Below are 22,281 nucleotides of genomic sequence, written 5' to 3'. Positions count from 1 at the left end.
AGCCACAGGACAGAAGCTTCATTTAATGCTAATGCAACACATTTTAAAACCTAGCTGTTCCTGCGTCTCTTGGCAGCTCAGAATGAGTTGGGAAATGCTTTATTTATAATGTATGTTGTACGTTCCCACATCATTAGCTAATTTGTCAAGAAATATCTTCGTGTTAGCGAATGAATGATACGCAGTATACTTTTTGTACGTTGCGCCAGGCATCATGGAGGACGGGAAACTATTTAAAGGGCTTTTATTTTGACAGTGTTGACAGAAAGTATAACTATATGATGGTGTCTGCCGTGACAGTAGGGCTGTTGTAGTTAGCAACTGTGGCCACAAGAGGGCGTATGAACACATGATTTGTCAAAACTATTAACAGGGCAGGTTGAATAATAAACCTTACAAGCAGTGGTATTCAATTAAAATTCAGCAAAGCCCAGTTAGAGAAAATATCCTCATGCAAAGGTCTTAAACATCACACTAATGTCAAACCTGCACTATGATTCAGTGCCATATATATATATATATACACACATATAGACATATACATACAGCGGGTAAAATAAGTATTGAACACGTCACCATTTTTCTCAGTAAATATATTTCTAAAGGTGCTATTGACATGAAAATTTTCACCAGATGTCGGTAACAACCCAAGTAATCCATACATACAAAGAAAACCGAACAAATAAGTTCAGAAATTAAGTTTTGTGTAATAAAATTAGTATTGAACACGCTTACTGAAACTTATTTAATACTTCGTACAAAAGCCTTTGTTGGTAATGACAGCTTCAAGACGCCTTCTGTATGGAGAAACTAGTCGCATGCATTGCTCAGGTGTGATTTTGGCCCATTCTTCCACACAAACAGTTTTCAAATCTTGAAGGTTCCGTGGGCCTCTTCTATGAACTCTGATCTTTAGTTCTTTCCATAGATTTTCTATTGGATTCAAGTCAGGTGATTGGCTGGGCCATTCTAGCAGCTTTATTTTCTTTCTCTGAAACCAATTGAGAGTTTCCTTGGCTGTGTGTCTGGGATCATTGTCTTGCTGAAATGTCCACCCTCGTTTCATCTTCATCATCCTGGTAGATGGCAGCAGATTTTTATCAACAATGTCTCGGTACATTTTTCCATTCATCCTTCCTTCAATTATATTAAGTTTGCCAGTGTTCCCACCTCCAAACTTCACTGTTGGTATGGTGTTTTTGGGGTGATGTGCAGTGCCATTTGACCTCCAAACATGGTGTGTATTATGGCATCCAAAGAGTTCAATTTTGGTCTCATCTGACCAGACTATATTCTCCCAGTATTTCACAGGCTTGTCTAAATGTTGTGCAGCAAACTTTAAACGAGCTTCAACATGCTTTTTCTTCAGCAATGGAGTCTTGCGTGGTGAGCGTGCATACAGGCCACGGCGGTTGAGTGCATTACTTATTGTTTTCTTTGAAACAATTGTACCTGCTAATTCCAGGTCTTTCTGAAGCTCTCCACAAGTGGTCCTTGGCTCTTCTGATAATTATTTTCACTCCTCTGTCAGAAATCTTGCGAGGAGCACCTGGTCGTGGCCGGTTTATGGTGAAATGATGTTCTTTCCACTTACGGATTATGGCCCCAACAGTGCTCACTGCAACATTCAGAAGTTTAGAAATCCTTCTGTAACCAATGCCATCAGTATGTTTTGCAACAATAAGGTTGCGAAGGTCTTGCGAGAGCTCTTTGCTTTTACCCATCATGAGATGTTTCTTGTGTGACACCTTGGTAATGAGACGACTTTTTATAGGTCATCAGTTGGGACTGAACCAGCTGATATTAATTTGCACTGACAAGGGGCAGGATTGCTTTCTAATCACTGATAGATTTCAGCTGGTGTCTTGGCTTTCCATGCCTTTTTACACCTCCCTTTCTTCATGTGTTCAATACTTTTTCCCTGTGTCATTCCATTTTATTACACATAACTTAATTTCAGAACTTATTTGTTTGGTTTTTGGTTTTGTATGTATGGATTACTTGGGTTGTTACCGACATCTGGTGCAAATTTAATGTCAATAGCACCTTTAGAAATATATTTACTGAGAAAAATGGTGACGTGTTCAATACTTATTTTACCCGCTATATATACACACACACACACACACACACACACACACACACATAGTATATATATGGATGTAGCCTAGAAGTATCAACGTCTGTATGTAGACAACAACTGACAAATAAAGAAATAATATCTCAACAATATTTATTGTCTGATTTCAGATTCAAATGGATGAATTATAAATAATGCATACTGGTATAATAAATAAGTGTTCTTCTCTGATCAAGTAAAATAAGGGCTGGATTTAAAAAAAAAAAAAAAAAGGCTGGAAATAAAATACGTACCAGAAAGCTTTTGAAAAACATGGCTCTTAAAATAAAGTACTTCATTTTAAAAATATGAACTGAACTGAATTGCCGTTGCCCTGCAGTTTTAAATTCTGTTAATTCAGGTGTGAAGTGATGTCAATCAAAAAGAAAAACACAATATCCGTATTGTTCTATCTTCTAATAAAATAAAAGTGTGTGCAGGGACTTTAAAGAAACCACTTGTCTCAGCTCTATTCCCCCGTTAACATTATGGTGGGCATTGAATTACTGTGTTAGGATTCTGTTCATATTGGGCTCTTAGATAGTTTATTTTCTATGCCTTCATTTTGGATGTGAGTGGGGACTAATAAAGGATTATGTTATCTTATCTTATCTTATGTTTGCTCAGAAGAGTTATGTTCTGTCTCGTATTGGCGTTTCACATTGCTGCTTTTAATAATCGTCACAGTCCCATCACGTGAGATTGTTTACAACGCATTCCATTGGTCGGTGTTTTTTCCTGAACCGCCATACGAGTAAAGGCGAGGGAAGCTGCGTCGGTCAAAATTGAAGCGCTCCGTTAAAATTGTATAACTTTCAATCACCTTTCGGTAACCGTTCCCGGTCCGGATAAAACGGCATCTGGGTCCGGATTCGGTAACCCCATGCTTTAAAGTCCTAATATACTATTGTGTCTGCTTCAGCGCTTGTTAGAGTTTATGGTTAAAAACAGCATTTATAACCACATACAATACAATCACGTGTAGACACTGCCCTCCAGCGGACAAAGTGTATAACTACACCTGTCTCTGTATTTAATTTTGAAGTGCGTACCGGAAGTGGCACTGTGTAATTGTGAAAAATGAATATGGTGTAGTAACGCGATGTGACCACTGGATGGCAGTGTACAGCTAGCATTGCTCTGTTGCAAGCTCTCAATTCTTCATTTGTGCAAAGAAAAACGATAGCATACAATTGCTTCCGGTATACACTTTCAAAATAAATTGTTTTACATAAAACGTCATGTAGCCACCACCTGTTTTCATGGAGTAGATGATAAACTACAATCTGTGAATCGCAGTCATGACGGTCTAAGAGCAGAGATGAAGCAACTAAAAAAAGGAGCAGGAAAAAAAAAACACATCTCCAAACTTCTGATAAAAAATGATTCTGACAAAAAAAAATTGGGCAAATCCCTTTTTAGTTTTTTCTCTTTTTAAAGAAAGACAGGTAACCCGGAAGAGTATGTCAAAATAAAAGCCAAGGCAATAGAATGAGCGTATGCAAGTTCGTATCTTTTCAGGTAACGTTAGAAGAAAAATAAATAAATATAAATAAATGAACTGGGCTGATGGGAGTATGTTAGCAACAACAGTTGACTACAGGCGATGTAATATGCATGTATCCATGTACACAGCAAGAATCAAGTTATTGATTAATCGCTGCATTGTTTGATGCAATACAGTTTGTTATAGTTTGATCAAAGTCATTTTGTGTGTGCGCAGAGTTGTTGCTGTTCTCACTGATATTTATTTTTGTTCTGTTGCTTGAGTGAACGCAGAGCGAAAGTGTTGTCCCTTTCGACCAGTAGATGGCAGTATAATAGATTTAGTTATATTTACCTGTGTCTTTGTTAATTATCTAGGTTTTTGATACAGATGTATTTAATGTTTATTTCATCTGATATTTTATGTGTATGGTTAGTTTACAACATAAATCATGTATCATCATGTATTTACTTGTTATTTTTATGTCATTTCAGAACCAAACATACCTACATGGAAGAGTCAGCATTTGTTCATCAAGAAGCATAAATAATGGCAATTGAAAAATAAAGAGACGTTTGGTTTATTCTTATTAAACACTGTGAATAATCTACCTTGCTCATTAATTTATTTATCACACTTCAATCCTGAATTGATGGTTAAACAGAAGAGGTCAAAGGGCCAAGATGAGAAGATATAATGTTGATAAAATGCTGTGGTCAAAATAAAGGGACTTCAGTTTTATTGCCATTGAGGGACAGAATATTTTTTTCCTAATCTCACAAGACGAGTAAAATCAAGATTAGTTGGTTCTCTTTTCTTCTTTGCTACCATGTTACTGTCTGACCCATCAGATTGATCTCTGGAGCTTTGGGGGGAATCAGACCGTGAGGCTGTGAACCAATGCTACAGACAAACAGCTCCAAAGCATGTAGGACAAACCAGCAAATGAAGTTCCCATACAATAACACTGGTCTGCAGAAGCCTGTTTTGTTAAGAGGGTTGTTTAAACCTGTTTAAACCTGTTTTAATATGAAAAAGAAAAAAAACATGTCCCTCGAAACGTAATTGAGAATGCAGTTTAGTGATATTGGAATATAATTTGTAGGAAAAAAAAATTGAAGTGTTATCTCTAGTGACAGAGAGATCATCATCTTGAAATACAATACTTGTTTCCTTTTTCTTTGTAAATTTGATTCATTTGCCCTATCATTGTGAAAGGTCAAAGGTCACATTTAGCCTGGGTACACAGGGTACAGGATACATCCAAATGAACATTTTTCATTTCCTCAGAATGTAAATAAAAGAAACAGAAAAACAGAAACACCAGGACAAGACATTTGTCAATTTAACCAATAATCGTACACTTATCAACATCACATATAAGAAGAAGTAAGAAGCCATGACTAGAATCAGGTGAATTGTATAACTTCAAATGTCACTTGTGGAACAATTCCGCTAACTGTTTATTTCACATTCTATATTTGACCTATTCACGTAGAAGGTGATGCAAGATCAAATTAAAATAAAATAAAAACCTTAGTGCTGACATTGTCTTCTTGTAACATCAATCACGCATTTGAGTCCATCTTTAAAAAGTTGTGTCAGATTGACTGCATTGTCCAGCAGTACCCTGGAGAGCAAATCCCCTCTCTGCAGCCTCCTGGTCCTGTGCACTGTGAAAGGGTCTGGTATCAGTGAGCCCACCTCTTGTTCATACCAGTCTGCAGCCACTAATGCATCTGGCAAAAGGTATGGGGACAGCTTTTTTGGCCTCCCTCTCTGGCCAAGTAACTAGGATTCCCTTCCCTATAATAAGATTTGAATGTTTAACAATGGTTTCTCTTTAAAATAAAATGATTCTAATTCTATAGGCCTTCTGTGCATTCAAGAAGCTGACCTAAAATCTGGCTTCGAGGTGGAACTAAAATTAACACAATCAGTGATAACTTAAGGCTGACTATTTTCAAAATAGTAACAAATCTGTAGATATAAACCTAATTATAAAACAGTTGACTCCCAGTAAGCAATCTTAACTAGGGGAGTGCTGTTTGTCACAGTCATGTTATTCATCACAACGTATCATGTAGGATATGTTTTGGAAAACCTGAATTAGATTGTCAAAAATGATGTCTGTGACATCTGATGTTGCATAAAACACAAATGAAATAGCTTTATGTTCTCAGAACTCACCTGCAGCTGGTAGTTGCCATCACAACCGAGCCATGTATTGCAACATGCTTCCACTAGTGTTCGATTAAACATGTTTCAGAAACATTCTCATAGCAAAAAATTGTGAGAAATACATCATTAAAAAAGACTTGAGAGACAAACCGGAACACCAACCTGGAATCCTGTGTTCATTCCATGCTTGCACTGTTCGGTCAACACCAAGCTGGGCCAACTGGCATGTCAAAGATGATACACAGAGTTTTGTCATCCTGTCCTCCACATCAGGCTCCTCCTGAACAACCAGTTGGATCAATGCCCCTTTCAATGGGTAGTTAACCCTGTTGTTCATTTCTGGCCAGATTCTTTTTTTATTGTGTGATTCTGTCATTGCAATGACAGAACTTTTCAGATTATTATTTTTTTTTTTCAAGACTCACTTGCTTGCACACATTTTAATATAATCTTCAGCTATCCATTGCGAATAATTAATAAAAGTGTGAATTAAATAGTCTGTACTATTATATAATTTAGTCCTACGACCACTCAAAGCTCTTATACACACCATGTCATCCTCACCCATTCACACCCATTCATACACTGATGACAGGAGCTACCATGCAAGGTGCCACATCAGAACTATATCTAATCATTCATACCCATTCATACACTGATGTAGTCGAGAGTAAATGTGGGCAAACTTCTCCTGCATAAAAGAGTTAGGTAAAACTCTTTTCCATGGTCCATTCTGACCTGGTCCCACATTCCATACTCCTTTACTGCACTTCTGAAACAAAACATAATAACATTGTCAAGTTACAGACAGCAGTATGGAAGGAGAGGCTTATGGTGTCATAGCTATCTGTAGAAAATGTAAAGTGAGTCTTGTGTTGTCAGGTACCGAGGAGGTGACACGAGTTTTGACTTGCTGATTAAAAAGGGTTTCTGCAGTTTTTAATAAATTCAATTTAAGACCTTCTTTCAGACCATTATGAATGCAATTGTATACTTTATTTCACGTCGATACATACGCGTCCAAAAGTACATTAAATTTGTCTGTTTGTGTTTATAGAGGAAGATCTTAGAGGGAGTTCTTAAGTATCAAGCATGACCGTTTTTTATTAAAGAGTACTATAATACTCTATATAACTATATAAAAGTGTATGTTTGTAAACCAGTTGATTTCACTAGTTGGTCTAAATGGTAAGACTGAGGTTTAAAATCAGCTAAAACTAAAGCTTTTGTATTCATCTTACAAATACAAGATCCAATCAATGTGCATGCATTGTCATAATACTTATTGAATCATAATTTACTATTGATATGATGGTTTTTTTTTATTATAGTTGTCCAACTTTATTTCAGAGTGAATATTTTTGTATTTCATTAAGTGACTGGCGACATATATGGAGCATGTTTGAAACTTTCTCTCCTCTCTGGAAATTATTAGAAAAAACATGACTTAAGTAAAAACAACCATACAAGCTTTGTCACTGTATTCATAAGTTGTGTGCAAGGAGCTCATCACAGCGGTGAAAACTTTACATCATAATTACAACACAAAATAGTCATATTTGACTGATTGTGTCAGCTTCTTTTATTTGATAATTTTTAGGAGTTCTGTAGATAAAACCAGACGAAGTACATCATAGAGAAAGAGTTAGTGCTAGTTATCTTTTATTTGCTTAAATGTGGTTTTATAATGTTTTTTATTTAAAGAGAAAAAAGATCACTTTGGCCACTAAGAGCTTCGCTGGACCTTAATTAATGCCCCTTGGAAAAGCACATTTAATACATTTTGTCCCCGTTTTCAGAGGATTCTCATCTCAAATACATCCTCATTCTTAGACTTGCATGACTTTAGTATGTTGCTAAAATGACTTGTCTGTAAATAAAATATCCCCCAGTCAGTGTAGAGAGGAACATGTCTCAGTTTATTTATGTACAGATGTTCAGAAGAAATAAAGGAGTCAAGTACAGAGGCATTTAGATTTCTGACAAACCAGAAAAGTAAGACTGACAACTGGAGTATTCTGTTTAACAACTGAAACCACAAAAAGAAGCTCGACTAAGTTACTGAAGAAAAACAAAAACATGCTCTGAGATTGAGACTATAAAATATGTACACTTCTACAATCCTGACCGTTAAAATGTGCTTAATTCATACAGCAGAGTTCAATCTAAAAGCTTTTGATTAGTTTCAGTATTATGAAAAATTCTTTAAATTCCTTCTTGATAACTTTCAGACAAACAATATTCCAATCTCGAGTCATAAGCAGTTCTAAAAGAATAAAAGTGACAAACAACCATACCTAAATCACAAAAGTGTTTAGTAAGACCACCAAACAAATAGTGCAGTTATGACTCACAACATTAAACCATCTTTTTGTCTACTTTCCCGTTTTCATCAGCCACGTTGCTTTCCAACCTTACCAACCTGGTATTACTAATGTTTTTAAATCCCACACAAAGTTAACTTTCAGACAAAACTCTAGGTAATACAGAAAATAAAAGTTGAAGCTGCCATAGATCTCAAAGGCCAAATTGTCATAAAGACAAAGCAGTTTTGCTTTTGTGACAACATGGTGTTAAGAAGTAATGGCCCATGGGAAATTTGACCCAAAATTCTTCACCTACTTGAAAAAAATATCAATGTAAACAGAAAAACCTTTTTCTTGCAACTTTTTGTGCAAACTGAATCCGAACACCAGAATAAATCAGAAGAACCAAGATGTTATTTGGGCACAGGTGAGTGGACAAGACACGTCCTCACAATTTATTAGCAGATTGGTCACAAGAAGAAAAAAAGAAACAAGTTTACAGAGAAATTGAAATGGATGAAAAAAAAAAGGTGGCACACATGAGAACAGATAAATGTTTGTATAAACTGATGTGTAACTAGGTTACATTTCTGTACAGTGGCCAACCCTTTCAAACAAGTACATGAGTACACAAGGATGCAGTTTAGTAGTATGCAGATGTTTGTCAGCTCCTCTGTATTGCATGCATTCTGTATTCTACTGAACCAAGGTGCTTCTGCGTGCAGACTGATTTTCAACGCCTGCGTCAAAACTATGAGGATTTCACACTTGCACATGCAAACACATACATGACACATTCATACATTCCCATTCGCACACGTGTTTCCCCCTCTACCCTCTTTATCACTCAAGAAAAAAAAATTGACAAAAACTAAAACACAACTCCACCCGCACCAGTTCATCTTTCCCAGAATGAGGGAATAAATTACTCCATAAAATGCTTCTTTATAAAAGAAAAATAGATATTTATATAACTGTACACCTTATCTATACAGCATAAAGACAGGGAGCACAGGAAGAAGGGAAGTTATCTCCAGAAATAAGACAGATTCTGGCTCTAGCACCCATATCCCTCCAACACATGCGTCGCTCTTCTGCCGTCTTTGCAGGAGATGGAGCATCCCTCACTCTGCCCAGTAAGGCCAGTTCTCCAGAGAACGGCAGGACTCTAGTCTCCTCCTTTCCATCCCTGCTCAACCTTACTTTGTCCATGACAGGATTGGATGATTGAGCTGAGCGCAGGGAAAGCCCCATCTCTCTCTTTCTTGGTTTCAGACTGGTTGAGTCGGACCAGTTCTGCATAGTGCTGGTCTCATCTGATCGGTCCTGCGGCTCCTTCGTCGCTAGATCTACTGCAGTTCAGTCCACCGGGTGGGAAATGAAACACCCAGGGTCCCTCACATGACCCTTTTATATGGAAACACCATGTGCCTCTCAGCCTGAGTCTGAGTCGCTTGTGTCTGAGGATGAGGAGGAAGAAGACGATGAGGAGGAATCCGAGGAGGAGCTACTGGCGCTGAGACGTGACGGCTGGGTGTGCTGCTCAGTTGCTGGTTTCTCTGCTGGAGAAAAACAAGAAAGTCGTTTAAAACATCTTGTCGTCAAGGAAATTCTGTTTTAGCTTTCAAACCCCTCCCCCACTAATATTGGGCTTCAATGCTAAGGTAACAAAATGTGTTCTGGGATTTGACCCGCCACGTGTTAAGAGTGGCATTTGATTTTATCTTGTTTTCATTTTTGTTTGTTTGATTTCAGTTTGTTTTTTGGTCCGGCTTTTTAAATAACAGAAGGTTTCAGTGTCACATGGTGGCTGGCTAAGCTGTCCTTTTCTTCAGGGCTCTTGCTGTTTGGTCTGTAGTTTCTAACTGGAAATTGAGTATGTCTGATCAGAATATATTGTGTTTGATTACTTTTAAGTGATTTTGTAAAAGAACCAATGAAACCAGAGAAAAACAATGAGCGAGCATTAAACTTTGCTACCAAATCAGGATTGCCTCTCTAAGTTCAACAACACCAGCCATCCAGAAATAAATTATTTGCATAGACGCTTACAGTTTCCTGACAACCATTTTTGTAAGTCTGGAGCCCTTTAGGTACTATTAATGTGAAGTGATTTTCAGCCCCAACACTGTACTCTTTAAGTTGGAAGTATGGAAGACTTACGTTTGGTCTTAGCGGGCTTCTTCCCAGAGTTGAGCTGACCACTGACGTCCATCAGCCGTCTCTCCAGCTCCATTTGTTTCTCCAGAGCGAGCTCCTCCCGAGATTTGCCAGCAATATTGTTTTTACTTGCTGTATGGAGACACACAATAAACCATATAGCCATAAGATGGGGGTGCTGTACTACTTCAAAGGTCTATAAGATTAAATATTTAAGATAACATCAATACAAGTCAAACAACAATCTGCTTGATTATTGGCCTAAACAGGCAATTATTTCATGATCTCTTCAACTAACCATATGGCTTACGAGGCTTCTTCCTCAGACAAGTCATGACATATCTCTCCAGCTCCCGCAGTGTCGATGGCTTCAGGGTTTCAAAGTCAATCTCGATCTCCTCTGGGTTGGTGTCTCGGAGCGAGGGCTCGCGGGACTGGATGATGTAAACAACGCGGCCCAGCTTCTCACCAGGAAGCTTGTTGATGTCCAGGCTGAGCTGTCTCTTCTCATCGTACGACATGGGCGCCGTCTCCTCCTCTTCATCCGAGTCGTAATGACTCACTATGGGGTCGTGGACCGGCTGAGCCATGCTTATCGTCATGCCGCCCTTTTTGTTTCTGATGGGAGACAGGAGAGAAGGAGAAACTGTTAAAAGATGATGCAACGGAACCAACATAGTGATGTAAACATGAGCTTTAGAAACAGGAAGCAGACATCACATTATGGATGATCTACTTGCATTTTTCTTTTTTTTTTTTTACTACAAACTTATATTGATTTTACACAACAACAATTTCTAAAATATCTTACAACATGTAGCAATCCATCTGACTTTGTCCTCAAGCCAGGTCCTTTTGGGGCATTTTTCACAGTCCCCCCAAGCAAAAATAACATGCACCACATACAATACCACCATTGCCCAACAGGTGTCAGTACTCACTTGCTCTTGTTGTTTTTCTTGCTTGGAGCCTTCTTGACCGGCACTACTGGACCAGTCGCTCCTCTGTTGCTCTTGGGTTTTGGAGTCTTGGTGATCTTGGGGGTCTTGGGCGGTCTAATAGGTGTCACCTCTTCCTCCATCTTCCGATGCTTCTCTTTTTCTACCTTTTTCTTCTTTTTCTTGTCCTTCTTCTCTTTCTTTTTCTTGGGTTTGACGATGGGGCCCTGTGAGAGTGCAGTGAGCTGCTCATGTACAGCTTTGAGCTGACGGGAGAAAGGAAAACAGAGGGGTCAATGGAATACTGAGGAAAGGACATTTAAGCAATAGCTCATGAGAGGCTGGAATGTTCTTCCTCTTTCGACTTCCTCCAGGCCCTGAGTCTCGGTTGTCAATAGCTCTGGAGCTACCTATTTAATTAAATATAATATTATTAAAATGATGAACACTGGGGTACAAACCTGTTCCTGCAGCTCTGCCAGCCGGTTTGCCCTCTCCTCCTCAGAGTCAGAGCTGGGGCTGCTCTCACTCTCCTCACTTTCACTGCTGAGCTCACTCTCGGATGACGATGAAGAGGAAGACGAGGAAGATGAGGAGCTAGGGGGTGCTGGAGGCTCGTCTGGCATCTTAGCAAAGCAGAACTCAAAGACATCCTAAAAGGATCAAACAGTATGTGAGTGAACAATAATGATGTGAGGTAGACGACAGTGAGTGACACTATAGATGTAAATTATGCTTCTGTGAACTACTACTACAATTAATTATTAAATATAACTGGAATAATTGCATTACCTGCAGTTTTCTGGCCATGCCCACCACATCATGATCAGGGGGGTTGTACTTGTAGCAGTTTGAGAACATCAGTCTCACATCAGCAGAGAACTGCTGGGCATCCCGATACTCTCTGCCATCCATCTTACGCTGCAGACAATGAGAGAGGGAGAGATTTCAGCTACACGCTGTATTTGCAAAAACAAAGAAAAATGATCTGCCCCATTGTCTGGTGTCACTGTGGAAGTACCAGTTTCAACTAACTGAAGAGAACTAGGCCACGCCTTTGAGCAAACACTTATTCTACCTTTCGAGAAAATGTGTGCTGTGTGTATCTCTAAGGCAAATACCTTGATGGTGCTGAGGTCCATGGGCTGCTTAATGATGTCGTGGTAGTCGTGAAGACCGAGCAACGAGGCATCGACTGGCTTGTAGAACGGCCAGGCGTATGCTGCATGCTTCTTTGAAAGCAGTTCCTTCAGGACTCCATTGCAGTAGCGAAGCTGGGGGCTCAGCTTGCTGCGGCGCACCGGCTGTGCCACCATGGAATCTGGTAAATCCTTCTTGGGGGGTTTGATTGCTCGGCCACTCACTCCTCTCCTGCCCCCCGCTGCTTTGGTACCCATCATAACTGTTCCACAACCCATACCTATGCCCATGCCCATGCCCATACCCATGCCCATGCCCATACCCATACCCATGCCCTGGCTGAGGCTAAGGCCTTGGTTAATCCCCAGCGTGGAGTTGTGGTCCATTCCGAGAGAAGTGAGGGTGAGCGGGGAGTCATGCCCGCCGCCCATCCCCAGGCTGATGCCGCTGACCCCCATGGTGCTCATGATGGGCATGGCTACAGTGGTTGGGGTGGTTGTGTCTGCTTTCCTCTTCACACCTTTTTTCTGTGGATGGGGAGAATTAGACAGAGGGGGGATTAGTCTCCCTTACCTTTATTCAAAATACAGCCAAACTGTGACTACACAAATACAACTTGTTTAGTGTAATATATTACCTTAGCGGTGGGCTGTGTGGGAGGCAGACTAGTAATGGTAGGTATGCTTTGTTCAGTTGTTAGAATGGGGGGCAGGCTCTTGGTCACGTGTGACTGTGGGGGTGTAGAAAGGATGGAGTCGGGTGTTTCTGGCGTGGGGGGTGAGTACGCTGACTGGGATACAGCGGGGACCTGATGAGCTGTTGTCACTCCTCCGCTGACTGGGAAGGAGAAAGGGCAAACATGTGCATTTAGGAAGACGACATGTTTGTACTGCATGTTTGATGATTGCAGACCTGACGCGTCTGACTGTATTAGCCTGCTTGCAGCCAGCGCTCCCCTGCTTTACCTTTGCCTTTTTTTCCAGGTTTTGCTTGTTTGCTCCGCGGAGGGGGAGGAGCCAGCTCTAGTTCCTCCTGGGGCATCTGAGCCACTTTCTGCAGGAAAGCCTTCTCCAGAGACTGAGCCATCAGTACTATGTCATCTGTAGGCTTCAGAGGAGGATATTTGGGCAAAATGGTTACAACAGCAGAGATCAAGTTTTATTCAATTCAAGAACACACCTTTATACAGTCAATATAAATGGGCACAATTCCTCTATACATTTTCAATATTAAAACTACTTTCACACTTTCCTTAAATTGTGCATCTGAACTATGTTAAGGTCAATGGCTTCATATGGTTTCCAGGGGATATGATTATTATCAGTTTGTACATTGTATGCTTTGTGGACAAATATTAACATGCTCACCACTTTTTCTGGCTACAAATATCAGCTGGCAAGAAACATTATCTCCCCATTATGTCCCTTTTTTTCCAGACAGACACACACACACACAGGCTTACCTTGTTATATATGTAGCAATTGGTAAACATGGTGTTGAAATCCTGCATGCATTCACTGGCACTGCGGTAGTAGTTATTTTCTAGTCTCTTCTTAATAGAGCCCATGTCCATGGGATTTTTGATGATCTTATGATAGTCCTGAACAGAGACAGAGACACTTTCAGGGTCGTAATTAAGCCATTTAAGGAAAAGACAATCAAAAGTGGTCTGATTACTTGAGTTTGTGGCTACCAAATAGATGTTAAGCTATACTTTAGGAATCTGGCTGGTGGTACTATTTTGCCCACATTGGACTCTCCTCCTTTATTGTTAAGACGTAAAAACCTGACACGGTAGGGTGGCAACATGATACAATGGTGGATAGTATCTAGAACAGTGATGATGACACATGACCTTTGGGCAGTCATCTCATTTTGTGGCAAACCATGAGGCTGTCCACTTTTTTTATTTATAGATATCTATATATTCTCTAATCTTATGTACAATTATCTTGTATTCACACTCACAGGCAGGTTGAGCTTGGCGGCATCAACAGGTTCCTGGAAGGGCCAGGCAAAGTGGTGCCTCCACAAAGACTTGAGCAGGACTTTCTGTAGGAACTGAAGTTGGTTGGTCATTCTCCCCTGTCGGCTGGGGTCTCTCACCGGGGGCTGTGGGGGTCCCGAAGGGGCCATATGACTGAGGGGGGGCATCCCAGGACTCTCAAAGCCCTCATAGAGCAGTGAAGGTTTTCTGATGCGTTTTCCAGCTGTGCCAGAACTCTGGTCCATCGTTGTGACTCCCATAATGCCAACCTCAACCCCGAGAAGGGAGCTGTAGAGAGCGATTGAAAGACCAATTAACTATTTGTCAGTTTGTCTCAGGTTGTTGAAGTAGTCAACCGACATGTGGTTAGAAAATGTATATTTCTACAAGTCTCCCATGTTATGCTAAACAAGGATTCCCTTCAGCCCAACAAAAATGTTGACTTTAACAGCCAAACTCCTGAGACAGTGGCTACATTTGAAGAAACTCAAATTGAGATGCACAGAAGATACAAATACAATGTATGCTATGCTACCAAACTTGATTCTGCCTGATAATCTAACAACACACTTACATGAATAAAGTATAGAGTAAATCCCCTTAACAAGGCACACGGCCAGCCACGTTCTAGGCGTTTCTCAACAAGCACGCATCAGCCTGACTTGGAATTTACCCCTGCCAAATCAGAACACCCGATCCCGGGAGAGCCGGCATGACTTTCACTTCCTCATCTTTACGTCTGTCTCACACAGACAGAACTCCATCCAATTTGAATGAGGGAAAAGTATTCCAAAAGGAACTGGATTTTTCAACCATGTTACAGTAATGACTGCACTATTGTATGTAGTCAGTTGCTACGGGGAGAGCAAGCAAGACCCTATACTGATTGAGTGAGGCCTTTGACCACCACTGCACTACAAGTAATGTGGCTGTGCTAGCTTAGATGAGCAGCAGAGGGAGTTCCTGGTAACTTCTCAGCAGCAGTTAGGACACCATAAATGAACACCCTGATAACAGTCACATCCAGCGTCTCCAGAAGGTCACACAAGTCTGTTGAGCATCCTAAGAAGATGGAGACCGGTGTCTTGTGCAATTGAAAGCTCTGAGACTGCAGCTATGGTCAACCATGAGAAAACAGCATAATTTCAACCATGTTCAAATTTGACTGCGATCCCCGAGCCCCAATTTACTGCCCATATTAAAAACACTCTGAGCTGATATAAAAAATAAAAAAAATCAACACTTGCAGATGTACAGAGATAACCTCCATCCCAGCCCATTAATGACTTAATCAGAATTGCTACAAATAGTCCAGGATGTCAGACACTGTGCTCAAGAACATTTAACACCTGGCTGCTGCTGAGGCTTGTTCGTCTGGTACCTAAATACACACCCCTGAAATATCCAATTAAAGCATTACCCCTTTCAAAACAATACCAGCATAGCTAACTTTGATGTTAGGGAATGTTAAGCCTCCACTACCCCGTTGACGACATGAACTCACCACATCCCGCCTCCATCGGCCTACTGAGACTACAAAACAAAGTAAGGCCCAAAGGGGCAAACTGCAGACATGTGTTGGAAAATAATTTCCTCAATTTCACATATATTATGCTTCGCACCTGTTGATTCGTTTACTCTGGTATGTCATTACAACTTTGTAGTACAATAGGATGTCTGCACCTCGAAGAGCCTCGCTTCAATATTGAAGCAACTGGTGGTACACATTACATAAATTGTAATCATGCTGTTAAATAGGTGTCCCTTACACAGGTGCATAGCTTCTTGGTGTATCCCATTTATCTAGGACTAATGCACTAATCCCCTAACCCCACCCCCCACTAAAGTACACTGTACAAAACACATGTAATGGTAAATTTAGCTTGAATTACAAAAATAAATTGTAATAAACATATTAAGTGTGAAAACATGGCTATAACCAAGCAATAGGAAAATATTTACATTTTATTTGTATTGGATTTTGTAAGGCAATCTGTTTTAAATGATACAACTTTTGGAAACACATTTGACAGTTAGTGTACTTTATTATTTAAAAAGGGGAAAATAATCATGTACATAACATTAACAACGCTAAACAAAAACATATTTTCATGTTAGCTGTATTTTGGATTAACATAACTGAGTTAAATTGAGTACGGGTGCCCTGGAATAAAAACAAAAGGAAATTGATACTTTAACAAACAATTTAACTAAATTGACCTAAATTAACAACCCACAATGGAAGTTGTTCACGTTACCCAACGTGACTTAGTCGAGTGACATTGAGCTATGTAACCAGGCAACCAACTGAAACACCCAACACACATGGAGAGCGTAACCCCCGCGCTGTAACGCCGTACCAGTGATCACAACAACGCCCGTCACATGGCTACAATAACAACCGGGCGTACCATCCAGAAATGCCGGTGTGAGAGTACACCTCTGCCTCTGTCGCGTTATCTGGTATACTATATCTTACTGTCGTCAACTCTGCGGTCTGGTTTGCCGCCAGTACACATAACGTTACCCAGATGTAACTGTGCTGTTGACATACCTTATGTCGGGAATTATAGTTCAGAACAAGTTATTACCATCCTATAAACAAGAACCGCCGGTCAAGCTACTTCCATATGGGGGGAAGCTCCTATTTGTCACGCTAATGCTAGCCATGCTAACATAACTCCCAGGCAGCGGGAGAGAGCGGCCGACGGGAAGGCGTCCGAAGATGGCGCCGTTGTAGTTCAACAACAGTCGCGTCTCTTTGCAGCCCGCAAAAAAACATTTCCTCGACATGATATTTGCTTCTACTCGTTTTAACGCCACGATACGCTTATTCCTGTAGCACATCCACTTTCCATTTCCTTCTCCCACTCGTATTACAGCAAACATAGGCTGCCAGAAACGATATTTTGAATAAAACTCATGAGAATTATTTACAATATTCCCCCTGATGGAAAGCCAAGAGTCGATTTTACCGGTAGATACCTGTCAAGGAGCGGGTTAACAGCCATATCCATCAGGATGGATCCGGATTCTGTTTATAGCTAGACTCAGACAAGGATCCGTTTCTGTCCGTCAGCTGTCCGCTCCCTGCCACAGCGAACTCCTTTAATCTGCTTCGTTGAAATGGCGACGGTGCGACTACACCCTCGGCTTTATAGACCGAGCGGTGGTCCTATTGGATACACTACTTCAGGCTGTCCCCACCCCCCGAGTTTCTATTCGCTGTTTAACGTGTCCGTAAGAGTCACCACACCCCTGGATACAGAAACTTCATCGACAATCTTTCGGGGCAACCTATTCGCGTCTTTTTGCTGTCGGTCAAGGGAATTGCACAATACTATTGGCCCAGCCGAATCAGTAATACAGATATGTGCCTGTAACTGGTTCCTCCATTTAATCCTGTACCAAATGCTAGGGCACCGAGGCAACCGCCCCTCCTTATCATGTTACATTACGTCAACGTGTGCAAAGCGAAGGCGGTGATTGGTCAAGAGGGTTGGAACGCGGGCTTCCAGGGTAAATATCAAGAAGCCCATTGGTTCTTCCAGCGGACCACGCGTAACCCTCGAGAGCCTCACCCCACAAGCTATCTTGCTTACCAGCATATCCGCATTTCTGTCTTTCAGAAGAAGCGCACCACCGCCATCTTAAAGTACACTGACACGGAGTAAAATAATTGAAATATGTGCAATATGTCAGGTAAAACGTCAAACGAGACATATAAAACGCTACATGTTTCGCGTACAAATACAACTGAATAAAGTAGCGTTCGTCTGCAGCATAAAAAGGCCACCATTTGAGAGCACAGAGCCAACCAGGGCCTCCGTGGCTCAAAATAACCAGATCAGTAACGTACTAGAGGGTAAAGTCCGATTCAAACTGCAGCTCTGTAAACCGATTCGTCTGTAGCCCCTTTACTTTAACAGAAGTTCACCGGGTTCATAAGAACCACAAACAAGCATCCACCGAATGACACAGCACTTTTCCTGACTGACCTCAAGACTGCATCCAAGTAAATACTGCTTTTGCCCAGCCTAACTATCGTTTAAGAAGACAATTGCACTGGCAAAGTTAATTAAAATATTTAGGAAATCGAGACGGAATGAATTTTATGGTTTGAAAATGCAAATGCCATAACTAGTTTACAAAAGACAAACCAAAATTGACAAACCATATAATTACAGAACTAGTAAATAGTCACAATACTTAGAAGCATTTAAAAGCGACCGACACTATTCACAAATTCAACAACCATACAAAATGGTTACCTAACCACATGCTCCCATCCCCCACACCAAGGTTACAAATTCCCCCAATGTCACTCTAATGAACGATGGAAGGAAACACTAGATCCCTGATAAATTAATTACTACTAACGTTAAAACAGCTTTAAGCTGTTAAAAACACAACGTAAACTACAGTTCAAAATGAATTTAAATCATCCAAAAGACAATGAAATAAATAATTCATAAGTTATGACATAAAGACCTTAAATGTAAATTAAATACAACTGTTGACTGGTAAATCCCATAACAATGCGAAACCTTTCTTCAAATATTCTTCTTGTCTCCCACCTCGATACTTTTTAACCAGCACATTTCCCTCAAACATGTCCGCCTTCTTCCCCATTCCCTGCGCTGGGTGGGGGAGGGGAGTCATGTGATGAAACAAGGCCGAGCGCACTGTTTATCAAAACTTCGACACGTGGCATTTCGCCAAATCCGGAAAAAAAAAACGTATCCATGGCGTCTCCTTCTTCGCAAAAACGTATATCCAGATACGCATCCTTGTGCTTTTTACATAGCATTACGCGCAGATTTGGGCATAAAGTTGGCAAAATATCCGAACAAAGAGCATACTTTCCGCTGGATTTGGTTCGCTCCGATTGGGCTTCCTTGATCACGTGACGAAAACGATTAAGTATTACTTATTGTGCTATTTCCTAAACTTCCTCTACTGTAATCCATGTATGTTCGCGCTTGTCCTTTACATCTCGTATGTAGTTTCTCAGTTTGTTCCAAAAGGGTTCGTAATGTCTGTTTTCTCCAGGTTACGATTGCTGTCGAGCTCAGTTGTGTCGCAACACAAAGCATTGCGCATGCGTCCCTACCACAAAGACACATTGCCAGCAATGCAATGAGAATGCAAGAGGCTGATCTAAGAGCAGTTTTTCTTAGGACAAATGCGTAGATCCCACATTCGAGTGTTCCCTGGAAAGGAGGTGGGATCCGGCTGCAGAATTTACGACTGTTGGTTTCCAAATTAAAGCAGGAAGAAGCAGAAAAACACATGAAATAGACTTAGCATATAATAATTATCTATACATAGCTATAAGATAATATTCTACTTACCTGTCACGGGATTGAGAACCAAACTGCATAACCTATTTGTAAACTGAATTGCCTTTGTTTTTTTTAAGAATATTGAACATTATTTCATTGTTATTATGTTTTTTTCATGCCAGGCTGTAAGTGTTATTGCTATCCGGATGTTTTTTGATTTTTAATGTATTTCCACGGTTGGTTTCAGACATACTGTCAGTTCTGCATGTCCCTCACACAAACATCTACACACATTGAAACTCTGTGTATGGATGAAAAATATATGGGTATAAAGTGATATGGCAAAATGTAAAATATGTCTGATATATAAAGTGAATTATACCTGAAAATAATTGATTTCATGGTTGAACATCTTTTTTTCTGGGCATTAAGATATAATTATCTCTATTTCAATCATGTATTATGTTGTTATAAAGTCTAAACAAATGAAAACATACTTAAGTATTGTGACTGTTCCCCAAACCCAAAACGACTCCCTCAAAATCTATATGAATGGCTGAGACTAACATTGCTGATCATTCACTGATCTGAAACCAGATAAAATGCACAACATGTTGTGTTACTGGCCTTATTTGTCTGGTTTTTGTGGGGAAACAGGCTCTGACCTGAATATCCAGGAACAGCCATGCAGGCAGTGGAACTGGACGAAGGGAGGGGTTGGTGGATTACATCAGAATCAGCCTGCTCTGACTCATCAGCGTGAACGCTCTCTCTCTCTCCCTCCCTGTGTGTCCCTCTCTCTGTTTTTTCAGCGCTTGGCTGCATCAGCCTGTCACATGATGACAATCGGTCCAGAAATGGTTGCCAAGGAAGCTCTCTCCCTCACAACGCCTCAGTCCTGAGTCATTGGTAGCCAGAGTTTTACAGATCTACTGCAAACTGGTGCAGCGTTTACAGCCAAGCTCCAGGATCAAAGATTGCTTTTATCCTGGTTGCATATGTCTGGTGTCATAAATAGACTGTAACAGAATAAATGAGTGTTGCAAAAATCTATTCCATTCATTTCCTCTCACTATGGCGGGCAAGCCTTCCTTAGCAACAACAGCTCCTTTGTCAACAGATGCAAGCAGCAGTTTTCCGATACAGAGGAGCACTGTGCATTTAAGGTTTCCTATTGAGTAGCGTTGTTGCGTTGTCATCTCCTGAACTTTACATCCTCTATGAAGTATTGTCACTCACACACGCACACACACACACTCACTATGTCAACAACAGCTCACATTATCTCTGCTCATGAAGGTGTTTTGTACATGGAATCACAGTACTTGGCAGCAGCATACTGATCTTTCCATTCCTGGCATTTTTTTAATTGCATCTTAGTGTGATATTTTTTGCTTTACGAAGCCTGTTTTCAAAAACACACCTGTGTTTTTTGCTGTCGAGTTATTGCTGCAAATATCTCACATTTCTCATTTTCCACTTTGCTTAGTAATATTGAGTCATTTCTCAGAAAAAAAAAACACATTTAAAAAATCGACTTTTATATATGAAAGGTACAGCAGCTATATGTGTTTTAGTGACTTATCCAATGAACATTACAGCAGCATGACTGTATTTGTAGTATGAGCGGCCGTACTTGGCACCAAACAAGGGCCATGTAGTATTAATAGGCTACATATACAGTGCATCCGGAAAGTATTCACAGCACTTCAATTTTTCCACATTTTGTGATGTTACAGCCTTATTCCAAAATGGATTAAATTCATTTTTTTCTTCAAAATTCTACACACAATACCCCATAATGACAAAGTGAAAAAAGTTTGTTTCAAATTTTTGCGAATCTATTAAAAATAAAAAATCACATGTACATAAGTATTCACAGCCTTTGCCATGATACTCAAAATTGAGCTCAGGTGCATCCTGTTTCCACTGATCATCCTTGAGATGTTTCTACAACTTGATTGGAGTCCACCTGTGGTAAATTCAGTTTATTGGACATGATTTGGAAAGGCACACACCTGTCTATATAAGGTCCCACAGTTGACAGTGCATGTCAGAGCACAAACCCAGCCATGAAGTCCAAGGAATTGTCTGTAGACCTCCGAGACAGGATTGTATCGAGGCACAGATCTGGGGAAGGGTACAGAAAATGTTCTTCAGCATTGAAGGTCCCAATGAGCACAGTGGCCTCCATCATCCGTAAATGGAAGAAGTTTGGAACCACCAGGACTCTTCCTAGAGTTGGCCGCCCGGCCAAACTGAGCGATCGGGGGAGAAGGGCCTTCCTTAGTCAGGGAGGTGACCGAGAACCCGATGGTCACTCTGACAGAGCTCCAGCGTTGCTCTGTGAAGAGAGGAGAACCTTCCAGAAGGACAACCATCTCTGCAGCACTCCACCAATCAGGCCTGTATGGTAGAGTGGCCAGACGGAAGCCACTCCTCAGTAAAAGGCACATGACAGCCCGCCTGGAGCTTGCCAAAAGGCACCTGAAGGACTCTCAGACCATGAGAAACAAAATTATCTGGTCTGATGAAACAAAGATTGAACTCTTTGGCCTGAATGCCAAGCGTCATGTCTGGAGGAAACCAGGCACCGCTCATCACCAGGCCAATACCATCCCTACAGTGAAGCATGGAGGTGGCAGCATCATGCTGTGGGGATGTTTTTCAGCGGCAGGA

At 40.7% G+C, this 22,281-nt stretch overlaps 1 protein-coding gene across 3 annotated transcripts; it reads right to left on the bottom strand.

The window, feature by feature from the left end:
* Positions 1-7,690: 7,690 nt before the first annotated feature.
* Positions 7,691-19,461, bottom strand: brd2a (bromodomain containing 2a). Of its 3 annotated transcripts, none has more exons than XM_054605694.1 (12): positions 19,180-19,461; positions 14,299-14,605; positions 13,793-13,930; positions 13,296-13,437; positions 12,968-13,167; positions 12,312-12,857; positions 11,983-12,111; positions 11,652-11,843; positions 11,194-11,456; positions 10,551-10,870; positions 10,256-10,384; positions 7,691-9,654 (listed from the first exon to the last, which is right to left on the bottom strand). In XM_054605694.1, exons 2-12 carry the CDS (start codon positions 14,575-14,577, stop codon positions 9,527-9,529), a joined length of 2,466 nt encoding a protein of 821 aa, XP_054461669.1. In that variant the 5' UTR covers positions 14,578-14,605; positions 19,180-19,461; the 3' UTR covers positions 7,691-9,526. The 3 variants fall into 3 exon arrangements, with proteins under 3 accessions (XP_054461669.1, XP_054461667.1, XP_054461668.1); XM_054605692.1 differs by lacking the exon at positions 19,180-19,461 and adding an exon at positions 17,303-18,834; XM_054605693.1 differs by lacking the exon at positions 19,180-19,461 and adding an exon at positions 17,303-18,834 and having other exon boundaries at positions 7,691-9,651.
* Positions 19,462-22,281: the final 2,820 nt, after the last annotated feature.

Source organism: Anoplopoma fimbria, chromosome 10 (assembly GCF_027596085.1).
Source record: "Anoplopoma fimbria isolate UVic2021 breed Golden Eagle Sablefish chromosome 10, Afim_UVic_2022, whole genome shotgun sequence".
NCBI classification, from domain to species: domain Eukaryota; kingdom Metazoa; phylum Chordata; class Actinopteri; order Perciformes; family Anoplopomatidae; genus Anoplopoma; species Anoplopoma fimbria.
This window is presented reverse-complemented; position numbering and strand designations above follow the sequence as displayed.